Raw genomic sequence first — 22,617 nt, 5'->3', positions numbered from 1 at the left:
AGAGGAGAATCTTGTGCTGCAGCAGAGGGGTGAGCAGGTGGAAGGGTTTCAAATGCTGCAAGAGAAGCTGGGAGCAAGAACTTTTTCCTGAGAAAGAAAACAAACCCTTTCCGTGGCTGAGGGGACAAACATACACCATGGCCAACCATTCACCCGCAAACTGGATCAAATGTGGTGAAGTGTGGCAGAAGGGAGCTGTGAAACGTGGCAGTTGTGGGAGGTGAGATGGTAGAGATGAACCCATCTCTTCGCTGCAGATCACACCCCCTCCCCTTACTGTGTCTGCATCTCCTCCCAGCTGACTCAGGTAGCGTCTTACAGGGTCAACTCTGCCTGTGGGGTTGAGAAAGTAAAACCAACCAGGAGCAGCACAAATGTACAAAACAGTTCAAGTTTACTTCCAGCATTGTTCCCAGCACATAAGTTACCCCCCTCCCCAACAGAAGTCTTACACCTTTCCCAGTCCTGCAGCAGCGCAGTTCAGTAGTCAGTGGGCTTAGAGCCGTTTCCCATTTTAATGATGGGAGCAGTCTCCCAGCTTGTTGAATCCCAAAGAGAGATCCAGGCAGCAAAATGGAGCAGGCTGCTTCCAGCAAAGACCAGAGGCAGCAGCGCTCTGCTCCCTGCGTCTCCCCACAGAGCCCTGTGGCCAGCGCCGGCTGCCCCGGTTTCTCTCAGAGTGGGGGCACCCCCCTGAATTTGCGGATGATGTTGGCCAGCCTCTTGGCCAGCCCGCCCCGGCTCGGCTCTTCCACGTGAAACGTTCTGGTCAGCAGGTTGTAGAAGGAGCCGTAGCACACTGCCACCACGGTGCAGGTCAGGCAGATGACGTTATAGGGCATGCTGAAGTCAGGCGTCGGCAAGTTCACCAGCAGCGGCTCCGTGTAGAGGCGCACAAAATAGCTGGAGCCATCAGAGGAAGGAAACCTGGAGAGTGGAATCAGGAAAGGGGGCGTCAGCCCGCACAGGACCGCCGCTCCATGCTCACCAGACAGGATGACAGTGGCCAGTAGCCCCCAGGTGCTGCGGCACGGCCCCGCTCCCCAGCACAGGCACACTCACAGCGAGGTGAAGAGAGGGCTCTGCTCCACATCCACGTCCTTCATCGCAATGACGCTGGGCACCAGGGCGCTAAGCACAGATGAGCTAAGGAGACAAAGGACATGCAAGTGTCAGTCCTGCCAGCAGAGAGACAGCAAGAGTTTTTCCTGTCCCCAGAGACCTGGGCAGCAAGTCCTACGCAAGGCTCAGAAGGGGATGAGGAGCTCAGGTATGTTGTTACCTGACGTAAAAGCCATGATTGGGGTCAGGTGTGTACTCTGTCCACTTCAGTAAGGCCCTCTCAAACTGGATTGTGATCTTGGTGACGGAGTTGGCTGGCAGCTGGATCAGCATTTCTAAGAGGTGAGGGCGTCTCCGGTCCTGGGCTGGCTGGTAGTGGATGTAACCTAACCCCAAAGAGACACCTCAGTGGCACCGGGGGGACCTTGTCCAATCTCACATTGCCTGAACGTCTCCCATAGGGTGGGTGCTCCTGCTTCCCCACTCCCGGGAAAGGTTTTCTGGGCAAGTGAAGATGCACAGATAGCAAAAAGCATGTATTAAGGCTAAATCTGGCTGGTCTTTAGAGCTGATGACCCACGAAAGTCAGGTGGTCATAAGGAAAGGTACAAATGCTAAATAAGACCCAGTCATCAGTTTTAAATCAAGCCTCCTTTACTACAAAAATCAATTCACTTTGGTTTAGACCCTTGTTGGGTTATGAAACACCACCCATGTGCCTCAAGAAACAGACTTAATAAAGTCTCATCTGCTGTGAACGCTGAACTGAAGGCTACGAAAACATCCTAAAATGTTTTGTTTTGCAGTCCAGTTACCCAGTGATCACTGGGGCCCGAGGGAGGGGCTAAACCATCTCTGGAATGAGCTGCTTGTGCCAAGGGAATTGGGCAGCATGTGCTGCCAGGAGGGTTTACTTACTTGGCTTGTTTTCCTTCCCCTTCGTGATGATAGTCAGAGTGTGCACATAGAGTCGCAGATACCACGGCACAGTCTCCAGCAGCATCACGGGGAAGGCCCGGTACGGGTGAGTGTTGTAGATGAGAGTGCTGATCTCTCCAGTCTGCAGCCCGTATCCACTCACGTAGCGCTGAGCGTGGAGTACGGGTGTCGGCAGTTCCGCTGCAAGAGAGGAAAGGACACAGGAGTGGTGGGCCGTGCCAGGTGATTTTTAGGCCTGCAGCCCTGACCAGCGGTGCAGGAGGAGTGAAGTTCTGGTCACTCACAGCTGTCTTGGGGCCGCTTCCACTTCAGCTGCACATTAAGGCTGCGAGACGTATTGAAGAGCGAGGGGCTCAGCAGGTCATAGACGGCGTAGGTTCTCTTGTCTCCCTGGACAATAGCCTCGTATACAGATGCTGGAGCGGGGGTCACTTCCAGTAACTCCTTTTCCTGAGAAAGCAAATCGACCATAAAAAGAAAAGCGCCCCTTGAAGTAAGTGGCAGTGCTGGGCAAAGCCCCTCTGGCTGGCCCTGAGCTCTACGCCCCAACGGCCAGCTCAGCATTCTTACTAACACCACCACACTCATCCCCGCAGCCCTGCTCAGAGGAGGGAAACCAGCTCCCTTCATTAGTGCTGGAGGGCTCCTGGAGCATCTGGCTATCCAGGGGGTGGAGGTGAGGATGTTTCAGAGCCACTCAAAGTGGCTGAACTGAGGGAGCAGGGGTTGTTCTCTGGTCTGCGAGCATTACCTTGTTCTTAGGGGAGATGTCGACATAGACTTTGCTCTGCGATGCCAGAGGACACGCGTCAGTAAGTGTGCGAGAGAACATCTTAAAGAGGGACCAGTCTGCAGGAAGAAAAGTCAGTGGCAGGTGAAGTGCTGCAGGCGGGGGGCACTTGAGGACCACAGCGCACTACCGCTGAGCTTACCTTTCTTTCCTTGGCCACTGGAAAAGGTGTCAAAGACCACAGTGAGGGTCTGTCTGAGCTCCCAGGACACAGCCAGGCAGGAGGCATCCTGGACAAGAGAGAGACAGGTGGCTCTGATCACACCTTCTGGAGGGGCAGGACACCAGGACAGAGTTGGAAGTCCACCAGGACTGCAAGAATCCCCTGGGGACGCAGGTGAGACCAGAGAAGCAGGACAACAGCTGTGTTAGACACAGTGAAGCCCCCACAGGGGAGCTGGGCAAACCGGTGTGTCACCCTGCAGTGTCACAAGAAGGCTTTGGATTTTCTCTTGGAGGTGTTAAAGAAGGGAGCCCTGAGCCTCACACTTACCCTGCAGATGGGGCGGATGTGCACTGCCTGTGAGTGGTAGCTGCTGTGGAACAAGCGCTCGGCCTTCAGCAGCACAGCAAGCCCAGCCTGCAGGGAGAAAAGGAGAAACTCAGCCCCAGGTCTCTTCTCTGCTCCGACTGAGAGAAAGACCCTGCTGAGACTTCCCAGTGCACGCTCCCGCGTTGCTGTCAGGGACCCAGCTCCTTCGAGAGTGGCCCAGCGAGGCAGCAGGACTGACCCTTACCTTTGAGCCACATGGGAGCAGCTTCTTCCAAGGTGTGAGGTTCTCTGTGCAGACGACCTCCCGGGGCAGGACAGCATATCGCAGGAGATGGTGATCTGTCCCTGGGCAGGGAGGTGGGGGGTCAACAGGCTGGTACTGCTACAGGCATGACAGCAGAAGCAGACCTGTTCCACCCCGCAGCGTACCCCACAGCCCACCACCCTCTCAATATCCCTGAAATGCCATGAGCTCAATCAGGAATAGATCCCTCTCTTCGGGGTGATTTGGAAAGAATAGGTAAGAGTATATTCTAGCAGATTTTTTTCATGAGTGCCTTAAATCCTCCAGTCCTCACTGTTTTGTAAAATGCTTCTCAGAGAGACAGATGAGGGCTTGGGAGCATCTGTCAGGTACTGCTTGAGGGTTTCCTCTGTTCAAATCCAAGCCTCTTTTGTAGGGAGAGGAAATGCTTCCAGGAGGAGGTAACAGACCCTGTTGTACACACCCAAACCCAGAGTTGTTGCAGGATCTGTGTCTGGACTCCCCACGGTGGCACAGGGTGGAACCAAAGCTAGAGGCAAGAGTGAGAGAGCAGAGCCAGGCAGCCAAGTGCAGGCCGGGCTCACCGTTGGCTAAGCCCAGGGGTTTGAAGGACGCCGTTGGAGTGACTGTGTTGGTTGAGTCAATGAAGTTGAGAGAAGCACAAAATATTCCTGAGAGGATGTTACTCAGTTCTTTCCAGGCTTTGTCAACACTGTGCGAGAACAGATACCAGAAATTACTCAGCAGCTTGAATCCTCGGAACAACAAGCATTAAGTCAGTAACATTCAATAAACACACTGGGATGACCACGCTGGCTTTCAGAGGCTGCCAGGAGCGGGCACGCAGAGGCTGCTGGTCATTGCACTCTCCAGCTCTCTTGGTATTTTATTCTAACGCGTGAAATCTGGGGGACATTCACTGCAGGGGCAGCCCCAGGGCTGGCAGAGCTTCAGACAGCCAGGGACCCGGTGGTGGGTGCAGCTGGTATGTGAGGAGGCAGGCTGAGGGAACAGGGAGCATGCGGGAGGTGACGTGCGGTGTATGGGGAAGGGGCTGTGAGACCTAAAGCAACACCTTGGTGCAGTGCTGAAGGCTGACCCGACCTGCAGACCCAGAACGGGCCACTTGTAGGGAGGAGAGAGCTCTGTGAGTCCACACAGAGCTGCTGCAGCTCAAACAGGACTGTGAGCCGAGGGAGATGGTGACAGATATTGGATGGGAGTCAAAGGAAGTGAGTCACGGATGAGAGATAAAGATATAACCCTATCATATTAATGCAGCAAGGGGTTTGTCATCACGGAGCCCAAAAGGGAATTACTTATTCCTTTAGTGAACAAGGGTTTGCCCTCAGCACCACATCCTGCCCTGTGCACTGAGTGGGGCTACGTAATGCTTTTCCTTAGAGCTGCTCCTGGGGTTGTGGGCTCTTTATGCCGGGGGACATTTTCCAACCCAGGAGGCCTCTACACACACCATGGCTGCCTTGTGTGAGAAGGGCAACAGCTCCCGGGAGTGGTGGCCACAGAGAGGACCCAGAGGGACAGACCTATGGCCAGGGTACCTACTCCGTGACAGTGGGCTGGAACCAGACCCAGAGCTCGGCGCCAGCAGGTGCCTGGAGGGGCGGCTGCCCCCAGGTCCGGGTGCGCCAGAAGCCCTGGGTGAGGGCGAGGTGGAGCTCCTGCACGCCCAGCGCCGCCACCAGCCGCCCCAGCGCCTTCGGGAAGAGCCTGTAGTGAGACACTGCGGGCAGCGTTAGCCCCTGCCCGTCTCCTGCCCCGACACCACGCCAGGGCCTGGCCAAACACGCGTCCTGCCCCGGCCTGCTCCTGTCACACAGCCCGCTCCATCGCCGCGCCGAGCCCGCTCGTGCTGACGTCACCGCCTCGCTCTGCCCTGCTCCCGCTCCCCTCAGCAACCTCCCCCCGCCTCTGACGTCACTCGCCCGCACTAATGTCACCCCTAACGCGGTAACGTCATGACCCCCATCACGGCGCGCCGTCACTCAGCGACTAGCCCCGCCCCCTGCGCCGCGCCCCAGCCAATAGCGGCTCGGTCCCGCCCCGCCCTACCTGCGCCCCGCGGCAGGTCCGCGTCCCACCGCGTGCGGAACTGGAAGGTGGCGGCCACGTCCCCGGCGGGCAGCGGGCTCAGCAGCAGCTCCTCCCGCAGCGCGTCCCGCTGCGCCCGCCCCTCGCCCGCCCGCCCGGGCCCCGCCGCCGCCGCCATCAGCAGCAGGAGCAGCGCCGCCGCCGCCGCCATCGTCCCGCCGCCCACTTCCGCTTCCGGCCGCGCGGCCAATGGCGGCCGCTTCCGGGGTTGCCATGGAGACGCGGCGCCGCAGCCGCGGCCCGGCCTCGCCTCCCCGCTCCCGGCGAGGGCCCGGCCCGAGGCCCGAGGGTTTTCCTCCCGCTTGGGCGGGGGGCGGCTGCAAGGAGCCGGGCCGGAGCCTGGCGCCTGCCCCGGCCCGGGGTCGGGGGAAGCGCCTGCCTGGCTCTGAGCCCGGCCGGCGGAGAGCACCCGGCAGCAGCTGCCCCCAGCCTCGGCGCGAGGGCGTCTATTTTGTGGGGAGCTCCCCGAAGGCTCCCTCCCCCGGCTCTTAAAACTGGGGGGGCTCTCGTGCGGCCTGAGCTGGGGTGGTTCGCTGCAAGGCTTTACTGCGCACGAGGACGCTGCAAGGACTGTTCCCGTCCCCGGAGTGACTTCCTCTCCTCAGCTCTCGCTGCTGTTGTCTGCTCTCCCTCTCTCCTTGACGTCCCCTTTCCGGAGGACAGCGTCTATCTGCGGGTGCAGAGCTGTCCGGAAGCACCCTACTTCCACCGGCTGCCAGCCTGGGGCCACCCCGGGAGGAAGCAAACTGCAGCCACAGCAAGGCAGCAACGACGGGGGCAATCTGACGGCACTTCCAATGCCTCCCGCTCCGGCCATCGTTCCTGGATAACTGGGGAGCTCCATCTGGTCACACGAAAGGTTGGCTGTCACAGGAGGGAGTGCAGTAAGGTCTGAACATCCCTGGGAAGCAGCTGGGATGAGGAGCGTTCCCTGGGTACTGTTGCTTATCTTCCAGGCTCCTTTCCTCGTGGGGGTGACCATGGTTGTGCTGACACAGGCCGAGCAGGGACAGCGCTTTCCTGGCCTGCAGCCACTGATAGCGGCAGCGGGCCCCTGGCCAGCTTAGCGCCTGACTCCTCTTGACCTGTCCTGCAGGGAGCAGGCTGCAAAGTGGCTTCATTTCAATGGTTCTTCCTTTGCTACTCTAAAGCAGCCTCCCGCCAGAGCTGCTGCCATCATGCTGTGCTGGGGGAGCAGCCGCTGCTGGTGCTGTGTGTGCTGATGTTCCCCACACAGCCGATTAGCATGAGAAATCCCCCGCGTACTCATGGCAGGTAGCTCAGGTCAGCAGCATCTGTACTGCAACCGCTGGGTCTCTCCCTCCTGGAGGCAGCACCCATGTTGCTCAGTATGGTGACCTGCTCCACTAAGAGCCACCCTTCTCTGCCAAGGTCCGTGTAATCTGCTCCCACCCTGGGCGCAGGAATTATCCCTGTGCTGGAGCTGGGCTGTGCTTCAGGAGGCTTCATTTTTCTCCTGTGTGTCACCCTTAGCACACTGGCTTTACACTGCTCTCCCTCCTGCAATCTCCACCTAACCCTCACCCCCCGTGCTGTTTTCTCCCAATAACACACGCACCCACTGCTTGATTAGATCGGAGTGTTATTTCTCTGTATGCCATCATTAAATGCTTGTCTGGATGGGACCTTTGTCAGTAGGACAAGGGGAGCTGGGATCCCAAGGGATGCTTTCTGGGAATGGTGAGGGTGTGGGATGCTGAGCATTTTGGGGGAGTGAAGCAGGGATTGTTAGCAGCAAAGCCTGAAGAGTTAATTCTGGGAGCCTACAATACCCCTTTCCTTCTCCTTTGGCTGCCAGGAGAACCTGCGGAGGAAGAGGAGGGGAAAACCATCTCTCCCCTCCCGCAGGGCAGCAGTCCAGGATGGGGTTTACTGAGCGCCAGCAGCTTTCCTTCCTCGGGGCTGGCAGGTCTGTACGGAGGAGGCTGGGAGCAGGGCAGAGCTGGCTGCTAGCTTCTTGCCACCTGCTCTTTGGGACTGTCCTCCTGCAGGTCCTCCTCATCCGACTGCACCACGGGGGTCTCGGCCCCCTCCTCGCTGGTGTCCAGGCTATTCAGATCCGTGGAGACAGAGGACGTGGAGGAAATGCGTGACTTGCTCTCGGCTGCGTTGGGCACTTGCAGGGTGATTTCCTCTGGGCACTGGCTGGCATCTGCCCCTGGAGGAGAGAGTGGTAAGAGAAAGAAAACGGCTTCTGGAGATTTATTGCTCCCTAAGCTTCACAGATAGCCCCTTCAACACACATGTCTTATTCGTCAGCAGGCTGTGCTTTCCTGGCTGCTCCCCATCTCACACCCCCGGCTTGGCTCTGGGCAGTGCCGCACATCCCCGCTCCTGGCAGTGGAGCCTTTTCTGTCTCGCATGAAACACAGCTTGGAGCCATGCTGTGAGGCCATTGGCTGCAGCAGGCAAGGAGACATTTGGCTTGGTTTTGGTGAATCACTACAGCATGTGTGCGTGCTGACACCCCAGGTGTTTCCTGAGGGACCCAAGCCCAGCTCCCCGGGGTCCTGCAGCCTTCCTGCTCGGCACAGTGAGCTCTGCAGTGTGGTGGGGACCTGGGAAATCGTGACATGACACTGGCTGCTGCAGAGGAGCTTTCAGGACAAGAGAATTTGCCCCACAGACTCTGGAAAGTGCCTGTGCTCTCCTATCTTCTGCAGCATGAGGTATTTACAGGGGTCTGTACCTCTGGGCTGTGGAGGTGGATACTGACGTGGACCAGCTCAGGGTGAGCTCCCTCCTGCCTCACAGACCCCAGCACCAAGTGTCTTGTCTTTGTATGAGTGTGTGTGGATCTGCACACAGGGTGGCTGGGGCTGAGGAACAAGCCAATATGGGTACTAGGGGCAGGAAGGGCTCCCAGCCTGGCCCGCAAAAGGCTCAGGACTGCACGTACCTGGCAGGGGCCCAGCAATGCTGCTCTCCTCTGTCCCACAGCCTAGAAACACGTCCACGGTGTCCTGGTCTGACAGGTCCATCATGTCCATCTGCTCCAGCATGTCCACATTCACCTCCATGGAGGAAATGCTGCCTAAGGGGGCTGCAGAGACAGAGGCCAGCAAAAAGGTGAGTGCTAGTGCCAGGCAATGGGCATTGTGAGCCCTGTGCAGGCAGGACCCTGAGGAGGGAGGCCAGCCTTGCTGTGGGGAACTGAATTCTACTTGCTGGTAAGAGGCCCCCAGGAAAATCATGTTTCCTTAAAACATCCCTCTGGAAGCCTCTGCTGTCTCCCTGAAGCCCTTGTCCCTGCCCCAAACTGCTGTCTGGAGGAGCCTGTCTGAAGCCAGTGGCTATGCAGGGCGCCAGCGTGGGTACCCATGTGCAGTGACTTAAGTGGTGTGAGTAATCCACAGCGCACCCACACGCAGCGTGTGTGGTCCTGTCTCAGCGCAGGACATGCGTGTCCCTGGCCATCTTTAGACTGGGGATGTCCCACCGATCTCTAACGCCTGTGTCATCGTTCCCTGAAACACCCCCAGCCCTGTGCTGGTGCCTGCAGCACTTACGTCTCCGATGCTCTATTTGCAGGTGAGACATAGGGAAGAAGAAATCCACGTCGTGCTGGAAAACCTCCTCAAAGAACTTCTGCCGGTCCCGTAGTTTCAGCTGCTGCTGCTGCATCTGCTCTGCATCCAGGCTCCGCTGCGCCTGCTCCATGTCAGCTGGGGAGAAAGGTGAGGAGGGTCAGGCCAGGCAGGGCTGTCCGAGCCCTTCTGCCCATCCCAGCTCACGCAGTACGGCTGTGCTGGAGGGCAGGTGATTCCCTTCTGCTCTGCTTTACCAGCGCACATTGCTTTAGTCACCATGAATAGATGTTACCCACCAGAACAGCAGCGTCACCAGCACCTGCTGTGCTGGAGCCTCAGATCTCGCTTCCAAGAGGCAGGGCAGCCGGGAGCAAAGAGCTCATATGCTGCGTTCACAACTGCTGAAGTGAATTATCGAGGGGGGAAAGGGTGTTGTTATGAGATCAACCATGGTTTGCACATGTTCAAGTTTCAGTTTCCTTGCTATAAAACAGAGGGTTGTCTGTGAACGCTAACAACCAGGGGAAACTCCCAGAGACAAGAATTGGTGTTAGCGCTCCAGGCTTTCTGGGCTGAGGGACAAGTCAGGAATAAAAGGCATCAGCAACACTGTCACCCCTGCACACGTGCACCCCTGCTGCCACAGTCGCTATAAATACAGCCGCACCCACGCTTGCAGGCTCCCCCGTTCACATCCCCCGCTTGCACAGCCAGCTTGGCTTCTGCCTGCACAAACATTTTCATTCCTGTAATTCCTCCAGCAGTTCAACACTGGTGCCTGTGTCCTTGGCTCTCACGAAAGGCCTTGGGCTGTTGGTGAAGGAGCTTGTTGCTTTATCCCTGGGCCTGGTACCTCCCTTTTGGGTTGTGTACCACAACAGCAAGGACCCAAATGGCACAGAGGGGCTGTGGCTGGTGGCCCCGGCTGTTCCCAGGCTGGTGTTTGACCTCAACCAGTCCAGATTTCCTCTCTGCTGCTCTTGGCCCAGCCGGCATAAGGAAAATGTGATTACTGGAGCAGGCAGTGCAGTAACCAAGGAAACCAAACAAACATCCTCTGCTCTGCCTGAGCAAGGCCCAAACCCTCCACTCCTCCAGGCTGGGGAGGAGGGAACAGCGAGCAGCATCCCCACCCTGTCTGGCAGGAGCAGGGGCAAGGACAGCGGAGGGGGGGGGCTGGCTGGCAGCAGTATGGAGCAGCAGAGGACCCAAACAGGAGAGAGATGGTGGGCCTGGGGAGATGTCCTGGAGATCAACGACACATCCTCCTGAGAGCACTTTCCGGGCTCCTCAGCACCCTGTTTCTGGGGCATCCTTCAGCTAAACCCCATCATCTGCAGCCGCCTGCCCCGGGAGGCCGGGCTGTGCCTGCAGCACAGCGCGGGGATGCGCCGTGACTCAGAGCCAGTCACCACACGCTTTCTGGAAGAGGCTCTGGTCCTCTGCTGCTGCTCCATGCTGCTTCCTGCGATGCCCAGGGCAGCGATGCTGGCTGCCTGAAGGGGCCTTCGCCCCGGTGTGTCTGTCTGCCCTCAGCACTGGGTGCCTGCTCTGGTGCAGAGGCTGGGTGTGCTGCGCAGCACCTGGCTTTCCTCACAAGGCTGACTGGTGGCTGCAGCCCGGTGCAGCTGGAGTAAGGCAAAAACCTCCTGCCTCCCCCGGGCTATCTGCAGGGGAGGATAGAGCCAGGGACAAGGAGGGGGGTGACCGGGGCACTGGTTATGGAGCTGGCTCCTTTCAGCAGCTGGAGCCAGCCCTGTACTGTCTATCCCAGGCAGAGCTCTGCCCCCCAGCCTGGCTGTGCCGAATCCACAGCAAACAGCCGCAGCTCAGCACACCGAGGAGAGCCCATCAGGCTCCGGCCGGAGGGAGCTGGGGCTCAGGGCAGAGGCTGTGCCAGTGCCCAGATTTGGGGTGACAGACCGTCTCTCCATGCTGCATCTTGCCAAAGGGACCCACTGTGGAGGTAATGAGGAGAGTCTCTAAGTCCTCCTGCAGTGCAAAAACAAAATAAACCAAAATGCTAGCGGGCACTGCCCCGAGCACCCTGAGCGTGGCTGATGTGTGCCATTAACGTTCTCACTGCCCATCTCTCCCCAGCACATGACCGATACTCGGGGTAAGGGTGCTTGGGGAGAGTCAGGACGAGTGCTGGTGGCAGCATTCCTGTGGGCGCCAGGATTTCTCTTGTGGGAGAAATTAGCAGGACCTGTTTATGAACTTGTTTTCGAGCTCTCGCCGGGGAGTTGGGCACGAGCACTGAGATCCCATTATGTAAGGAATGCCGGCAGCGGGAGACGGCAGCTGGGCTGTGCTTGGCCCTGCCTGACCCGTGACCGCGGTGAGAGTCGGGGATGGAGCCTTCCCCCCTCCCGGGGCTCTTCCGGGCCTGAGGGGAGTGAACAGCCCTGCTAGTGTAGCCGCTCCTCAGCAACCCTTGCAGGGGAAATAAAGGAGAGCGGCATTCCCTGCCGCGGCCCTTCCCCATGTGACGGCCGGTCACACTCCCCGGCTGTCAGCCGTGGGGATTGTCTCATCCGGCTGGCATGTTCCCACCGCGGGACACGTTCGCACACACAATGCGGCCCCTGTGCACCGTGGGGGATCTGTCGGTACCTGCTGGTGGCCTGGCTTTTATTACTATTGTCATGGTTATTACTACAGCCCACTCAGCCAAGGGGCCGGAGGCTGATCAGCATTCAGAGCCAGGCTCTTCCCCGCTGGCTGAACCGCCCAGCGCGGCTGCGATGGCACCGAGCACCCCGCTGCCTTCAAATCCTTCCGGCCCTCACAGCTTATTAGCCAGCGTGGCTCAGAGAGGAACCGGGGCCAAATGCTGGTGCAGAGGTTGGGTGGGCAGGGCAGGGCAGGATCCCCCCCAGGAGGTGCAGGCAGGGATTTCCTTCTCGCCTGCTGCCAGGCAGCTGCCCACAGGGTGGGCTGTGGGCAAGGACACTGGCCCCACTGGTCCCTCTGTCCTGCCAGGGCCACCGAGGGGCCAGCCCTCGCCTGGTGTGGGCTCATGGCCACCGCCGTGGTGGGGAAAGGCGTGGGAGGGCTGGCCGCGAAGCAAACCACTGCAAGCTCTCCCATCCATACTCTCATCCAAGCAGGCTGGGAGAGAAGCAAGTGCTGGGGTGCAGTTAGCACAGGGTGAGGGCCAGACAGGGCGTGAGGGTGCTGGGAGCACCAAGCTAAGGGTGTTCTCCCACCCAGCGTCTGGGCTGGGAGCAGAGCACAGTTCAATTATGTGGCTGTGCTTCCGCTGGGAGGGGGATGTGTTTTTCATTCCTCCTTGGCCCACAGGATCCCAGTACAATCCCCCCTCGGTGCCAGCAAATAGAAGGGGTGTATCTGGGGGTGGGAGAAGGCTTGTTAGTGTAGGCACAAGGCCAAGAGAGGATGGGGATGGCCTTTTCTTGAGGCCATGGCTCTGCAATACCTTGCAGAGATTTTGAGGGATTTAAAGAAGGTCCTGAAAAATAACCTGACCCGTGGAAAGGGGCAGGGAGTGATGGGGTGGTGAACAGAGTTTAAGTCAGGGGTCGTAGGTCCCTGGTGAATGAAAGAGCTGGGGCAGGCTGGCCCAGCCAGGTTCTGCTCATCTTCCTGCACTTTCCCAGAGTCTGACCCCCCGACCCTGCTCCTCCAGAGCAGCCCAGGGCTCCCCACCACTGCCCAGCTTGGACTGTGCCGTGCAGTGCTGCAAGGAGACGGGGTGGGGGGAAGATGCAGCTCCTCGGCTGCCACGAAATCTTCCAGGAGGCTCTGCCACGATCACAAGCCTTTCCCTATCACCCTGCCCCAGCAAAACCACTGTGGGACAAGGGTAAATTCCAAGGGCTTTTGGCTCCTTTAGCCTTGGGAGAAGCAGCTGGTGTGGAGAGCGGGGAATGCTCCGGAGAATTGTGCAGGACCAGGCTGTGCGGAGACGGGATGCCTGGACACGCCGGCTGCCTGAGCGTTAATTCCCTGCACGGTCTTTTCTCAATCAGCACGTCTGACCTCGTGTTGCAGCACAGCAGAAAATAACTAGCCCCGATGAGAGGAAACGCACCCGGCGAGTGCGAGGGAGGCAGTGGTTTTGGCAGAGCCCCTTGCTGGGAAAAGCAATGAGAGGGGGGAACTAGAGAGGGAGGACATGGCACCTTATAACCCCCGTCTGTGCCGCGGTTTCATCGCCTGCGCTCCTCCGTGCGATCTCCAAATCCCCTGTGTCTCAGCACTAAAAATATCGCTGCCGCCCAGAGCTCCTTCCCCGGCAGAGGCTGTCATAAGACCCTGCTATTTACGGGGCCCTGCTTCGATTCACGCAGAAAGAAGCGTGAGGACAAGAAAGCCCAGGAGGGCAGCGCAGTGCCCGAGGAACAGCGGGGCAAGCCCGGGGCAGGGATCCAGGGCAGGGTCCCCCTGCGACCCCCCTGTCACCCCGGCTGCCGCTCGCTCAGCCTCCTCTTCCCCGAAACCCCACGGGTGCGGGGGAATCCGCTCCTCCGGGGGGTCTCGGGGCTCCCAGGGGTGCCCATGCCGCTCCGCAACAAGCCCGTGGCCCAACAGGTCCCTGAAATCAGCCACTTCCCAGGCAGGTGCCCCCCCCCGCCCCGAGCATCCCCGTCCCAGGCGTGGAGCTCCCCGGGCAGCCCCTGCCCGAAGCAGCCCGGGAGCGGTGTCGGTGCAGCGGGAGCTCCGCGGGGGAAGGAAAGCGGGGGGGTGTGGGGTGTGCCACGGCTGCCTTGCAAGGGGCATGGGGTGGGTGTTGCGGGGGGGACGCGGGCAGCCCGAGCCCTGCCTGCCTGCCCGCCCGCCCGGTGCCGGTGCCCCCGCTCCCCTCCCGCCAAGCACTTACCGGGCAGCCGCCGGCTGCGGCTCTGCGCCCCGGGCCCCGACATGCGGCGGGCGGCTGCTGCGACCGGCTCGGGATGGGGCCGGGCCGGGCCGGGGCGGCGGGGCTCAGCGCGGGGCGGCCGCCCCCCCGCTCCCCGCCGCCGCCCGCCGCTCGCCCATGCTGCGCGCTGCGGGGCGGTGCTCGGCGCTGCGCGGGGCGGTGCCAGCGCCCATCCCCGCGGCATCGCGGCGGCGCCGGCCGGCTGCTGCCCTGCCGGGGGTCCGGCCGCTGGCCGCTGCTGGGGGCTGGGGGGGGGGGGGGCGGGCTGCGGGAGCCCTGCGGCGGGGATGATGGGCGCGGGAGGCTGGGAGGGGGGTCTCCGGTCCCCGGGGAGGGGGGGTGTGTCTCCGGTCCCCAGAGGTGGCCCTTGCAGAGGGTCCCCGTGCAGAGCAGGGTCCCCATGCCCCGTACTCGGTCCTCACGGAGGGTCGCTGTGTTTCCACGACCCATAGAGAGTCCCCATGCGGGGTCCCTGGTCCCCAAGGAGGGTCCCTGCAGAGGGTGTCCCCCCCCCGCCATCCACAGCTGCCCCAGGCAGAGCTGTGTGCCCCGCAGTGTCCGGCTGCAGGGGCTCTGCAGCCCCCCCACGCGTGGCAGGAGATGGGCGGGCCTGGAGGCAGGGGTCTCTGTGCCTGGGCAGGGAGCACAGTTACCATTCATCTTTGCTTTTTTAGTTTTTTTTTTTTTCTCTTCTCTAAATTCCCAGCTCACGCAATCACATAGGAGAGACGACAGCACGCTGCATGGATGGGCCGTGGGCTTCCTCCCCAGCTCACCACTGGCTTTCTGAGACCCTCATCCCCCAGCAGACCGCACTCTGGGGTGTTTTCTCCCACGTTCAGCTCTGCACATCAGGGCTGCTCCTTGGCAGAGAAGCGGACTTGGCCGCCCGCCTCCTTCCTGTATCTCAGCAGGGTGAGTCAGTGCCTCGCCGTGCCCAGCGCCATCTCTGCCCGCAGGCTGGTCACTGCCAAGCCGGGACGGGGAGGGGGCATCCACTCAGCCCTTTTCTCTGCCTGAAAGGGAGTTTCCAGTGTCTGTGGTGTGTCCCGCCTGCCTGCCCCGTTCTCAGTGTGTTTCTCTCACTGTCTGGATGACTAAAGATAACTGGATATTGTTTGTGTCCCAGCTCTGTTTTTGGCTACTGTTGCTTTCCTGTCCCCCCCCAAGCCTCCTGGGAGCTCCTGCTGCCAAAAACCGCTTTGTGCTGGGGACCGGGTGCCCGCACCCTGTGCACTTGCCCGTAGCTGCTGGCTTCAGCTCACATGGTGGTTACGAGGGATGAACTTTGTCCACGTGAATGTTTAACCATATCCAAAAAGCACCCTCAGTCCTGCCTGTTCGTTTCCACCTGAGCATGGGTTGCCAGCATGGTGGCCTGGGCCTGGAGGACTGGGGGGCCAAGCTGGTGGAGCAAGAGGAGGGGTCCATGGGCTCTGAGCAGCTGCAGGAGCAAATCTCTGTTGGGTACCTGCTGGCTCTGGCTTGCTCCCAGCTTTGTGTGTTCTGGCACAGCCTCTGGGCAGCAGCAGCCATTTGCTGCCGTCCCTGCTGACCCCCTGCCCTGCCCTGCCCTGCCAGCCAGCGGGGAGGCGAGGAGGCAGGGCCAGGGAATTAGCTCAGGTCTCAGCTATGTGACATGTCTGTGTCGACTGGCACCGGTTACTACTGCGAGGTGTGGAGACTGTTTCTGGGCACAGGAGTCCCCTGAAGCACCCCGAGTTCCCTGGGGCTCCCTGTGGCCCGAGTCCCTGCTGCGGGGATGGTGCGTGTGGGTGCTGCCCACGCAGGGTGACACACACCCAGGCCACTGCTGCTGTGGCCTCTGTCCTGCCTTGCTGGGAGGGGGTTGGAAAAGCAGTGATATCATCAGCACCAGCACGGAGCCTGACTCATCCCAGCTCTTCAGCACAAGCCGTGCCGCTCAGCGGGGCACACATTTTATTCCAATTAAACCAACACAGGCAAGCCAGCTACACATAATGATTTTTTTGCTTCTGGCCAAGCGTGCGGGCCCCTGGCCAGAAGGTGAGAGGGGACAGAGGTGACACTGAAGTCAGTGACTACTGGTAGGAAGCCTAAGAATAAGCCCTGCCAGATACCTGGAGGGTCTGCCTCAGCCGCTGCAGCATCCCTGCCTCCCTTATGCCTCCAGTGCAGCTTGATGGCACCGTCTTGTGTCAACAGCCCTCGCCCTGACCGCAAATGCCCAGGTCCTTGGGAGGTGTCCCCTGGAGATCCGGGTCACAAGCCCAGGTAGGAATGATGCCTCTTCTCCTCTCCACGACACAGAGTTCAGCTCCTGCCAAAAGTCCCCAGGGGAGCCAGCATCAAAGTGCATCCATCATCAGGAGAAAATGTAACGTGACTTGTTCCTCCTGCCCTTCCCGCTCAGGTTTCTCCCGTCTATTAGAGGTTTGGAGGTGAGTCAGGGAGCTGGGGGGCGAGAATGGAGCTGGGGAGGAGTTGGCTGCTAAGGGAAAGGTGAACCTGTGCCAGGCAGGTGAATCACTTGCTGGTGAAAATAGATCTTATTCTCTATGAGGTGTGCGTGGATGGGGCTGGGAGTGAGCCACAGCTTTGACTCTATCAGTAAATTGTGAAGTCAAGAGAAAAACAAGGCAAAGCTGCTTTCCCAGTAAACGAGGCAATATATTGCAAGGGAGCAGCCCGCAGCAGGCAAGGCTCCAGCAACCCGCGGTCCTGTGGCTCCCTTAAAAGGGGTGATTTTAGCCTGGGACAGCAGGGAGACAGAAAAGCCATAAACACCCTCAGAGGAATGTGACTGCTGAGAAACCAGCATCTCCGCAGGGCCGGGGAGGGGAGGCGAGGTGGGGGGAACCAGGCTGTGCCGAGGTGCTGCCTGGCAGGGGTTCACAGCACGGCTCAGTGCCAGGAGCCTGCTCGCTCCTTGGCCATGCCCTGCCCCAAGGGATGGGAGCCCAGTTTCTAAGCTAGCGGTCCCTGCGAGGTGCTGGGGGAGGCTCCTGCCAAGCCTTGGGGGTGTCACGTCCCCACATCCTTGGGCTCCACACCATGTAGACGTCCCCGACGGCCAGCTGCTGGCACGGGAGCTGGTAGAGTTGGGAGGTCATGTGTGGGCAGCAGGACACCCAGCCCCGGCCATGGGCGAAGAAGGGGTATTCCTGGAGCACCTCGGCAGACACCTGAGCAGAGCGAGGAGAGGTCCCACATCAGGCTGGGGCAGGGACATCCTCCCTGCTGTCTGCTCTCACCTGCTTGCCCTGCAGTTTAGGCAGGCTGGCTCCTTCCCAGCCGCACCAGCAGCCATGCTCAGCCATGGTGTTTGCCCCCAGTAAACCCACCAGCCTCGCTGGGCCCTGCAGCTTCCTTTTACCCTCCCGCATCAGGAGAGGTGACTGAGGCCGTGCAGCACAGCAGTGGCAGAGCTGGAGTTCACCTGCTCTGGCCCTCCCTGGTCACTGATCCCATCTGCTGAAGGAGCAGGGCCAGCCTGGCCTTGAGGAATGGTACCGATCCATCCATCAGGAGGCCAGGAGTTGCTCAGGGCTGGCTGGTCCTGCTCTGCAGTAACATCTGCAGGGGCTTTTTAGTTGCTTTGGGTAACAAGAGCTGCGGGAGCACAAAGGATGGTTGCTTGTATTGGTGACTGCCACGTACCCTGCGTGTTTGGGCAGGGTGGGCAGGGGTCCCCAGCTCCCCTATGTTCCCTTTTCCCCGTAGGATGGTACCTTACGCACCTGCCTGTCCTGGTCCCCAAGGTAGACTTGAAGGAAGGCGAAGCCAGCGCGTGGGCTCCTCCAGACGCCCTGCACCAGGCAGGGGCTGAGGTGCAGCTCCGCACTTGCTGTGCACCCCAGGAAATCCTCCACCTGCAGCTCCTCCACCCTCTTCTGCCGGCCCCCAGGCAGCACCGTCAGAGACCCCAGATGGAAATGGGGCAGTGCGAAGGCCGTGCTCGCCGTCGGCAGCAGCAGGGACCAGAGCCCGCTGGCACGGGACGGGGCTCGGCGCTGCCAGTACGTGACCGCGGGGCAGAGCGGCCGGGTATATACCAATGCGTAGGATGGTCCCATGGGAGAGAGCATGATGGAGGCAGAAAGGTGAGTAGGGATGGGTGTGGGCATCGTGGGGACGTCCCTTGTGGTGGCAGGTGGCATCTCCTCATCCTGCCCTTGCGGGGAAGCAGCCCCGGGAGGTGGCTGCAGAGGGGCAGCGCTGGCTGAAGGCAGAGATGAGGGGCTGGGGGGCTCTGAGGGGCTGGGCGGGGGATGCCTGACTGCAGAGCAGGGCACATGCAGCATGTCTGGAACAGCCCCAGCATCCTGCAGGCTGGCCCTCTCCCTGCCCAGCTCAGTCGTACCCACTGCCAAGCCAGGGGCAGGCAGTCCATAATACACCTGTGCCTGTGGAATACAGGCTGCAGGTAGCCCCCCACCCAGCTCTGTCCCTCCCCCAGGCTCAACCCTTGCTGGTGCCATAGGGCTGGCTGGAGAGCAGTGCCCTGGCAGGGCCACCACTGTCCCCAGCCCTCTGGCCTGTCTGCCTGTGTGCTGCCTGCAGAGTGATGTCCAGGCCACAGTGTGCAGGCAGCTCTGGGCTCCGTGATAGTTTTGCAGGGAGCCCTCGGGGTTGAAGGTGCCCCAGCCCCTTCCACAGGCAGCCGCGGTGCCTGGAGGCTGCCCACAGCCCAGTGCTGCCCCACCGGCAGTGCCTGCCGTGCTGTCAGCATCCCTCGCATGCTCTGGCACAGTGGCTCTTGCTTGTGGCTGCTGGATCCCCACAGGAGCCACTGGCTTTGTCCAGCTGGCCGAGACCCAGGCAGGCCCGGGCAGCACTTGGGCAGCTGCCTGCTGTCCCCCGGGCAGGCAAGGCTGGCAGAGGGTGGCTTGCATGGCGCTGCCAGAGCCCGGCTGCCCGGGGCTGCCCTCGGCCAGGGGGGCTTTCCTCTCCATCATCTCCCGCTTCTTCGGAGGCAGGCTGAGCAGGCTGAGCCATCCCATGTGGGCTCTGCTCTCGCTGCCGTTGGGCAGCCCTGTGTCCTGGGGCATTGCATGGGCCATGGGCAGGTCCCAGCAACGCTGCTTCACCCGTCCAGCCCTGAGAGCAGCAGCATCTAGGAGAGCACCGAGCAGAGAGTTACAGGGGATGGGGAACGGTGGCTGGCCAGGTCAGGCAGGAGCAGCAGGAGGCAAAATGGATGCAAGGACAAGGGGTTGAACCCCCTTGTACAGGGTTACAGCAAGGTGGGGACAGGGGAGAGCTGCAGCCATGGCTGCTCCCTGCAGCCGTGGGAGGGGGATGAAGCCGTGGTGTCTCAGGGAGGCCCGGGCTGCTGCAGAGGTTTGCCGGGTGCTACGTTACCCATCTGGCTGTTTGAGCTTCATCTGCTGTTCCCACCACCCCCGCGGGTTTCGCCTCCTGTCTCTTTGCAACGAGCTCCCGGCCCCCGGCTGCCCTACGGATGCTCCCCACAGCAGGGAAATCCCACTGGCTGTTTTTACTGCCACGGGGACTTCAAATGCAGTGAGGGTTAGTGCCGGAGCCCTGTCATGCAGGATGCTCCTTTCTGCCATAATCATGACTTTTTTCCCCTCATTAGCTTTAAAACTCCATTGGCCTTAGCGGAAGGGCAGCATCAGCCAGCCCGAGCAGGGCTGTGCCATGGCCCCACTCTGAAATCAGAATCAGCCCTCGAATGGGATCTGCGACCTCCCTGCTTGTCTGCAGGGATCTCTGAAGAGAGAGACCCCTTCCCCATGGGACAGGAGCTCTGCGTGCTTGGCCCTGGCAAAGCCTGGAGCAGGGATGGCCACCCTGAGCATTCAAATCCATGCAAAGCCACGCTCCCAAGTCTGCTGCAGAGATGGCATTGCCTCTTCCTCCTGCCTCCGAAGTTCTGGGCTTTCGCATAATGCACATTATTGTCTCATGCAGAGGATGGACACCCCATTGCCTCCCACTCGGTGAGAGAGCAGCCGAGCCATGTGCTCCCAGCACTCTGCCCCACACCTGGAGCCCCCCACCAGCATGGCCAGACCCTTCCCTCCTGGGTAAGGGGTTGGTGCAGCCCAGAGGGTGCAGGAGCTTGCCCCATCTCCCACGCTGCGCCACAGGCACTGAGCACCTGTGGAGAAGGTCACCCCGTGGGGCGGTGTGGGAAGCTGCTTGCACATGTGCTCCTGCTCTCCCCGCCGCTTCTTGAAGCAGCCACAGGAGATGAGAGGGGAGCCCGCCCAGGTACCGCTGCAGCCCTGCACCCCAGGAAACCAGTGGAGTGGGAAGAGGGTCTGGGGTCAGAGGTGGCTGGGGACACCGGAGGTTGGGGGGCTCCAGCCCTCGCCAGGGTGATCCCACTGGTGCTGTCACATGGGGACCCAGCAGGACAGAGGGTGGACCTGGGAAATTGGTCATGGGGACAGTGCTGTGTGAGTGCTGGGCATCCCAGTGTGGCCTCAGCCCCATGGTGGTCCCAGTAGCCTGGGATCCTGAGACCCTCTGGGCCCTGCTCACCCCCGGGGGAGGTGGGAGGAGGAGCAGAGCCGAAACTGCCTCCTCCAGCCCCTGACATTTAAGGCACACACTCTGTCTCTGTTTTGTGGTTAAACGCTGCTGGGTGAAAAAGCCTTCCCTGGCTTGGCAGAGTGCTGCTCACAGTCATGTCAGTACCACGAGCAGGGGACGCTGGCGGGGAAGCACATCGAAACAGTGATGTGGGACAGGCTGCCAGACCGGGGGGAAGCGTGGCTGGCAGCGAGCACCCCAGCAAGGTCCTATAGCCTCAGCTTGAAGGCGCCAAGATGTGTCCAGAGCCATGCTGAGGACAAGACAGGGCTGTGAGAGATACCCGGGGCCAGAAGCACCTCCGAGGATCAGAGGAGGTGCTGACCCACCCTGCAAAGCTGGGACAACCTCGCTTCTGCCACCCTGCTGCTTGCCAGCCTGTGAGCCCTGCCCCAGGGCCAGCTGGGTTTTCCTCCCCACCAAGAGCAGCAGGAAGGTGCTGCCGTTGGGAGTATCTTTCGCTCCCCTTCCACGGGGACCCCGGGGCTGAGATCAGCTGGCAGTGCTCCCCCCTCCACCTCTGCAGTGAACGCACTCTCAGGACTTTACTCCCCCCACCCCAACAACCATCAACCGGTGTGAGTCACTGCGGCCACATCCCAGGGCGAGAGATGCTGGGGGAGCTGGGGCAAGCGGGGAGGGAGGGGGAGCTTCCAGTAGCAAAATGACAGCGGAGATGGAGGACTGCAGCACAAGGGGGTGACGCACACCAGAGCACCTCGAGAGGAATGTATCCCGTGGGGAGGACTCACGGCGCAGAGAGTTCGTGGAGGGCTGTCTCCCGTGAGAGGGATGCCTCGAGGAGCAGGGCAGTGCTTCCCGCCCCGGGAGGAGAGAGCGGCGGACAGACTGAAAATGCCCATTGCCTTCCTCCTGCTGTGCCACTGGGACGAGGACACAGAGACATCAGGAACAAAACTGAGCCTGGGAAGAAGGGAGAGCAGGGGGGAGGTGTTATCGTGCTGCGGTAACTCTTTTCACTGTCATGTGTTGGTTTTGTTGGTGTTTGAATTAAAGTGATGGTGTTTTCTTTTCTTCCTCTAACGGGTCCGTCTTTTGCCCATGACCATAACGGGCGAGCCACCCTTCTCTGTCCTTCTCTCGATTCTTGAGCCTTTTGACTGATTTTTTCCTTCCCAGCGCTGCAGGGAAGAGGCGAGCGAAGGGCTGCGTGGCGCTCAGTTGCTGCGTGGCGCTCAGTTGCCCTCTGGGCTCAAAGCACGAGAGCTGGCTGGCAGCAGGGTGGCAGAAAGAGCAGGACTGCCTGCGAGGGAGTGGGGTTTCCCTTGGGGATGAGAAGCAGAAACAGCCCCAGCTTAGTCCTGCAGCCATCCTGGGCTGGGAGCGCTCAGGGGCCACCTTCGGGCAGCAGAGCTGGGCTGGGGGATGGACCCACGGCCGGGCTGAGGCCCCGCCATGCAACCGCTCAGGGACGGGTGCTGGGGCAAGTGGGTACAAGGGATCTGCTCGTGACGCAGCTCTGCAGACTCCTTGAAGGACCACTGATGGCGGCAGGACTGCGCCCAACGCACTGTTCAGTCAGTTCTGTTTCGGCCATTCACTTCTATATTTCAGCACAGAAGTGTGTCTAATTCATCTCGAGGGCTAACGTAAAAATTCCCCCATGTACCCCGTGAAGTTGCAGCCCCTTAAGGTGTTCTCACCCCCCCTGCACAGCTGGCACTGCAGCTCTGATGTGATTAGAACCGTGGGATGTCACGGCCCGTGTACCAGCTGTGGGTTCCGGTGCCTGGCAACGGGCACAGACCAAGCAACCCTCTGCCCTGCCAGCAGCCCCTCTGCCCTGCTCCCAGCCCAGATCTTGACCCCTGATACCCACTCCTCACAGGAACAACCCAGCCCTTGTCCCCTGCTCCCAGCCCCTCAGTCCCTGCCCAGGTGCTGCCATCTCGGTGGCACCTGAAGAAAGAGAGGACACTTGTGCTGCCAGAGCTGCGGGCGCTCTCCACAGAG

At 60.6% G+C, this 22,617-nt stretch overlaps 2 protein-coding genes and 1 long non-coding RNA gene across 3 annotated transcripts; 1 reads left to right on the top strand and 2 right to left on the bottom strand.

The window, feature by feature from the left end:
- Positions 1-375: 375 nt before the first annotated feature.
- PIGT (phosphatidylinositol glycan anchor biosynthesis class T) lies at positions 376-5,827 on the bottom strand. Its single transcript, XM_074888748.1, has 12 exons — positions 5,623-5,827; positions 5,116-5,293; positions 4,134-4,261; positions 3,529-3,629; positions 3,285-3,371; positions 2,934-3,021; positions 2,753-2,850; positions 2,286-2,451; positions 1,981-2,181; positions 1,283-1,448; positions 1,063-1,146; positions 376-927 (listed from the first exon to the last, which is right to left on the bottom strand). Exons 1-12 carry the CDS (start codon positions 5,810-5,812, stop codon positions 675-677), a joined length of 1,740 nt encoding a protein of 579 aa, XP_074744849.1. The 5' UTR covers positions 5,813-5,827; the 3' UTR covers positions 376-674.
- A 1,420-nt stretch (positions 5,828-7,247) lies between these two features.
- On the bottom strand, positions 7,248-14,209 carry DBNDD2 (dysbindin domain containing 2). The gene is made up of 4 exons (XM_074888749.1): positions 14,059-14,209; positions 9,192-9,347; positions 8,582-8,725; positions 7,248-7,840 (listed from the first exon to the last, which is right to left on the bottom strand). The coding sequence occupies exons 1-4, from the start codon at positions 14,099-14,101 to the stop codon at positions 7,632-7,634; spliced, it is 552 nt and encodes a 183-aa protein (XP_074744850.1). The 5' UTR covers positions 14,102-14,209; the 3' UTR covers positions 7,248-7,631.
- On the top strand, positions 7,746-15,260 carry LOC141951911 (uncharacterized). The gene is made up of 5 exons (XR_012631487.1): positions 7,746-7,855; positions 8,155-8,351; positions 8,623-8,751; positions 9,214-9,359; positions 14,804-15,260. It is a non-coding gene; the product is annotated as an uncharacterized LOC141951911 (long non-coding RNA).
- The last annotated feature ends 7,357 nt before the right edge of the window (positions 15,261-22,617 follow it).

This window comes from Strix uralensis, chromosome 18 (assembly GCF_047716275.1).
Source record: "Strix uralensis isolate ZFMK-TIS-50842 chromosome 18, bStrUra1, whole genome shotgun sequence".
Taxonomy (NCBI): domain Eukaryota; kingdom Metazoa; phylum Chordata; class Aves; order Strigiformes; family Strigidae; genus Strix; species Strix uralensis.
Note: the sequence above shows the minus strand (reverse complement) of the source record. Positions and strands in the feature narration are given on the sequence as shown.

Coding starts and splice junctions, on each gene's coding strand:
- DBNDD2 (XM_074888749.1), bottom strand. CDS start 14,101: ATGTCGGGGCCCGGGGCGCAGAGCCGCAGCCGGCGGCTGCCCG. Junction 8,726..9,191: donor GCAAATAGAGCATCGGAGAC/GTAAGTGCTGCA, acceptor CTGTCTCTGCAG/CCCCCTTAGGCAGCATTTCC. Junction 7,841..8,581: donor CATTGCTGGGCCCCTGCCAG/GTACGTGCAGTC, acceptor TCTCTCCTCCAG/GGGCAGATGCCAGCCAGTGC.
- PIGT (XM_074888748.1), bottom strand. CDS start 5,812: ATGGCGGCGGCGGCGGCGCTGCTCCTGCTGCTGATGGCGGCGGCGGCG. Junction 5,294..5,622: donor GGACCTGCCGCGGGGCGCAG/GTAGGGCGGGGC, acceptor CGCTGCCCGCAG/TGTCTCACTACAGGCTCTTC. Junction 928..1,062: donor AGCCCTCTCTTCACCTCGCT/GTGAGTGTGCCT, acceptor TCCACTCTCCAG/GTTTCCTTCCTCTGATGGCT.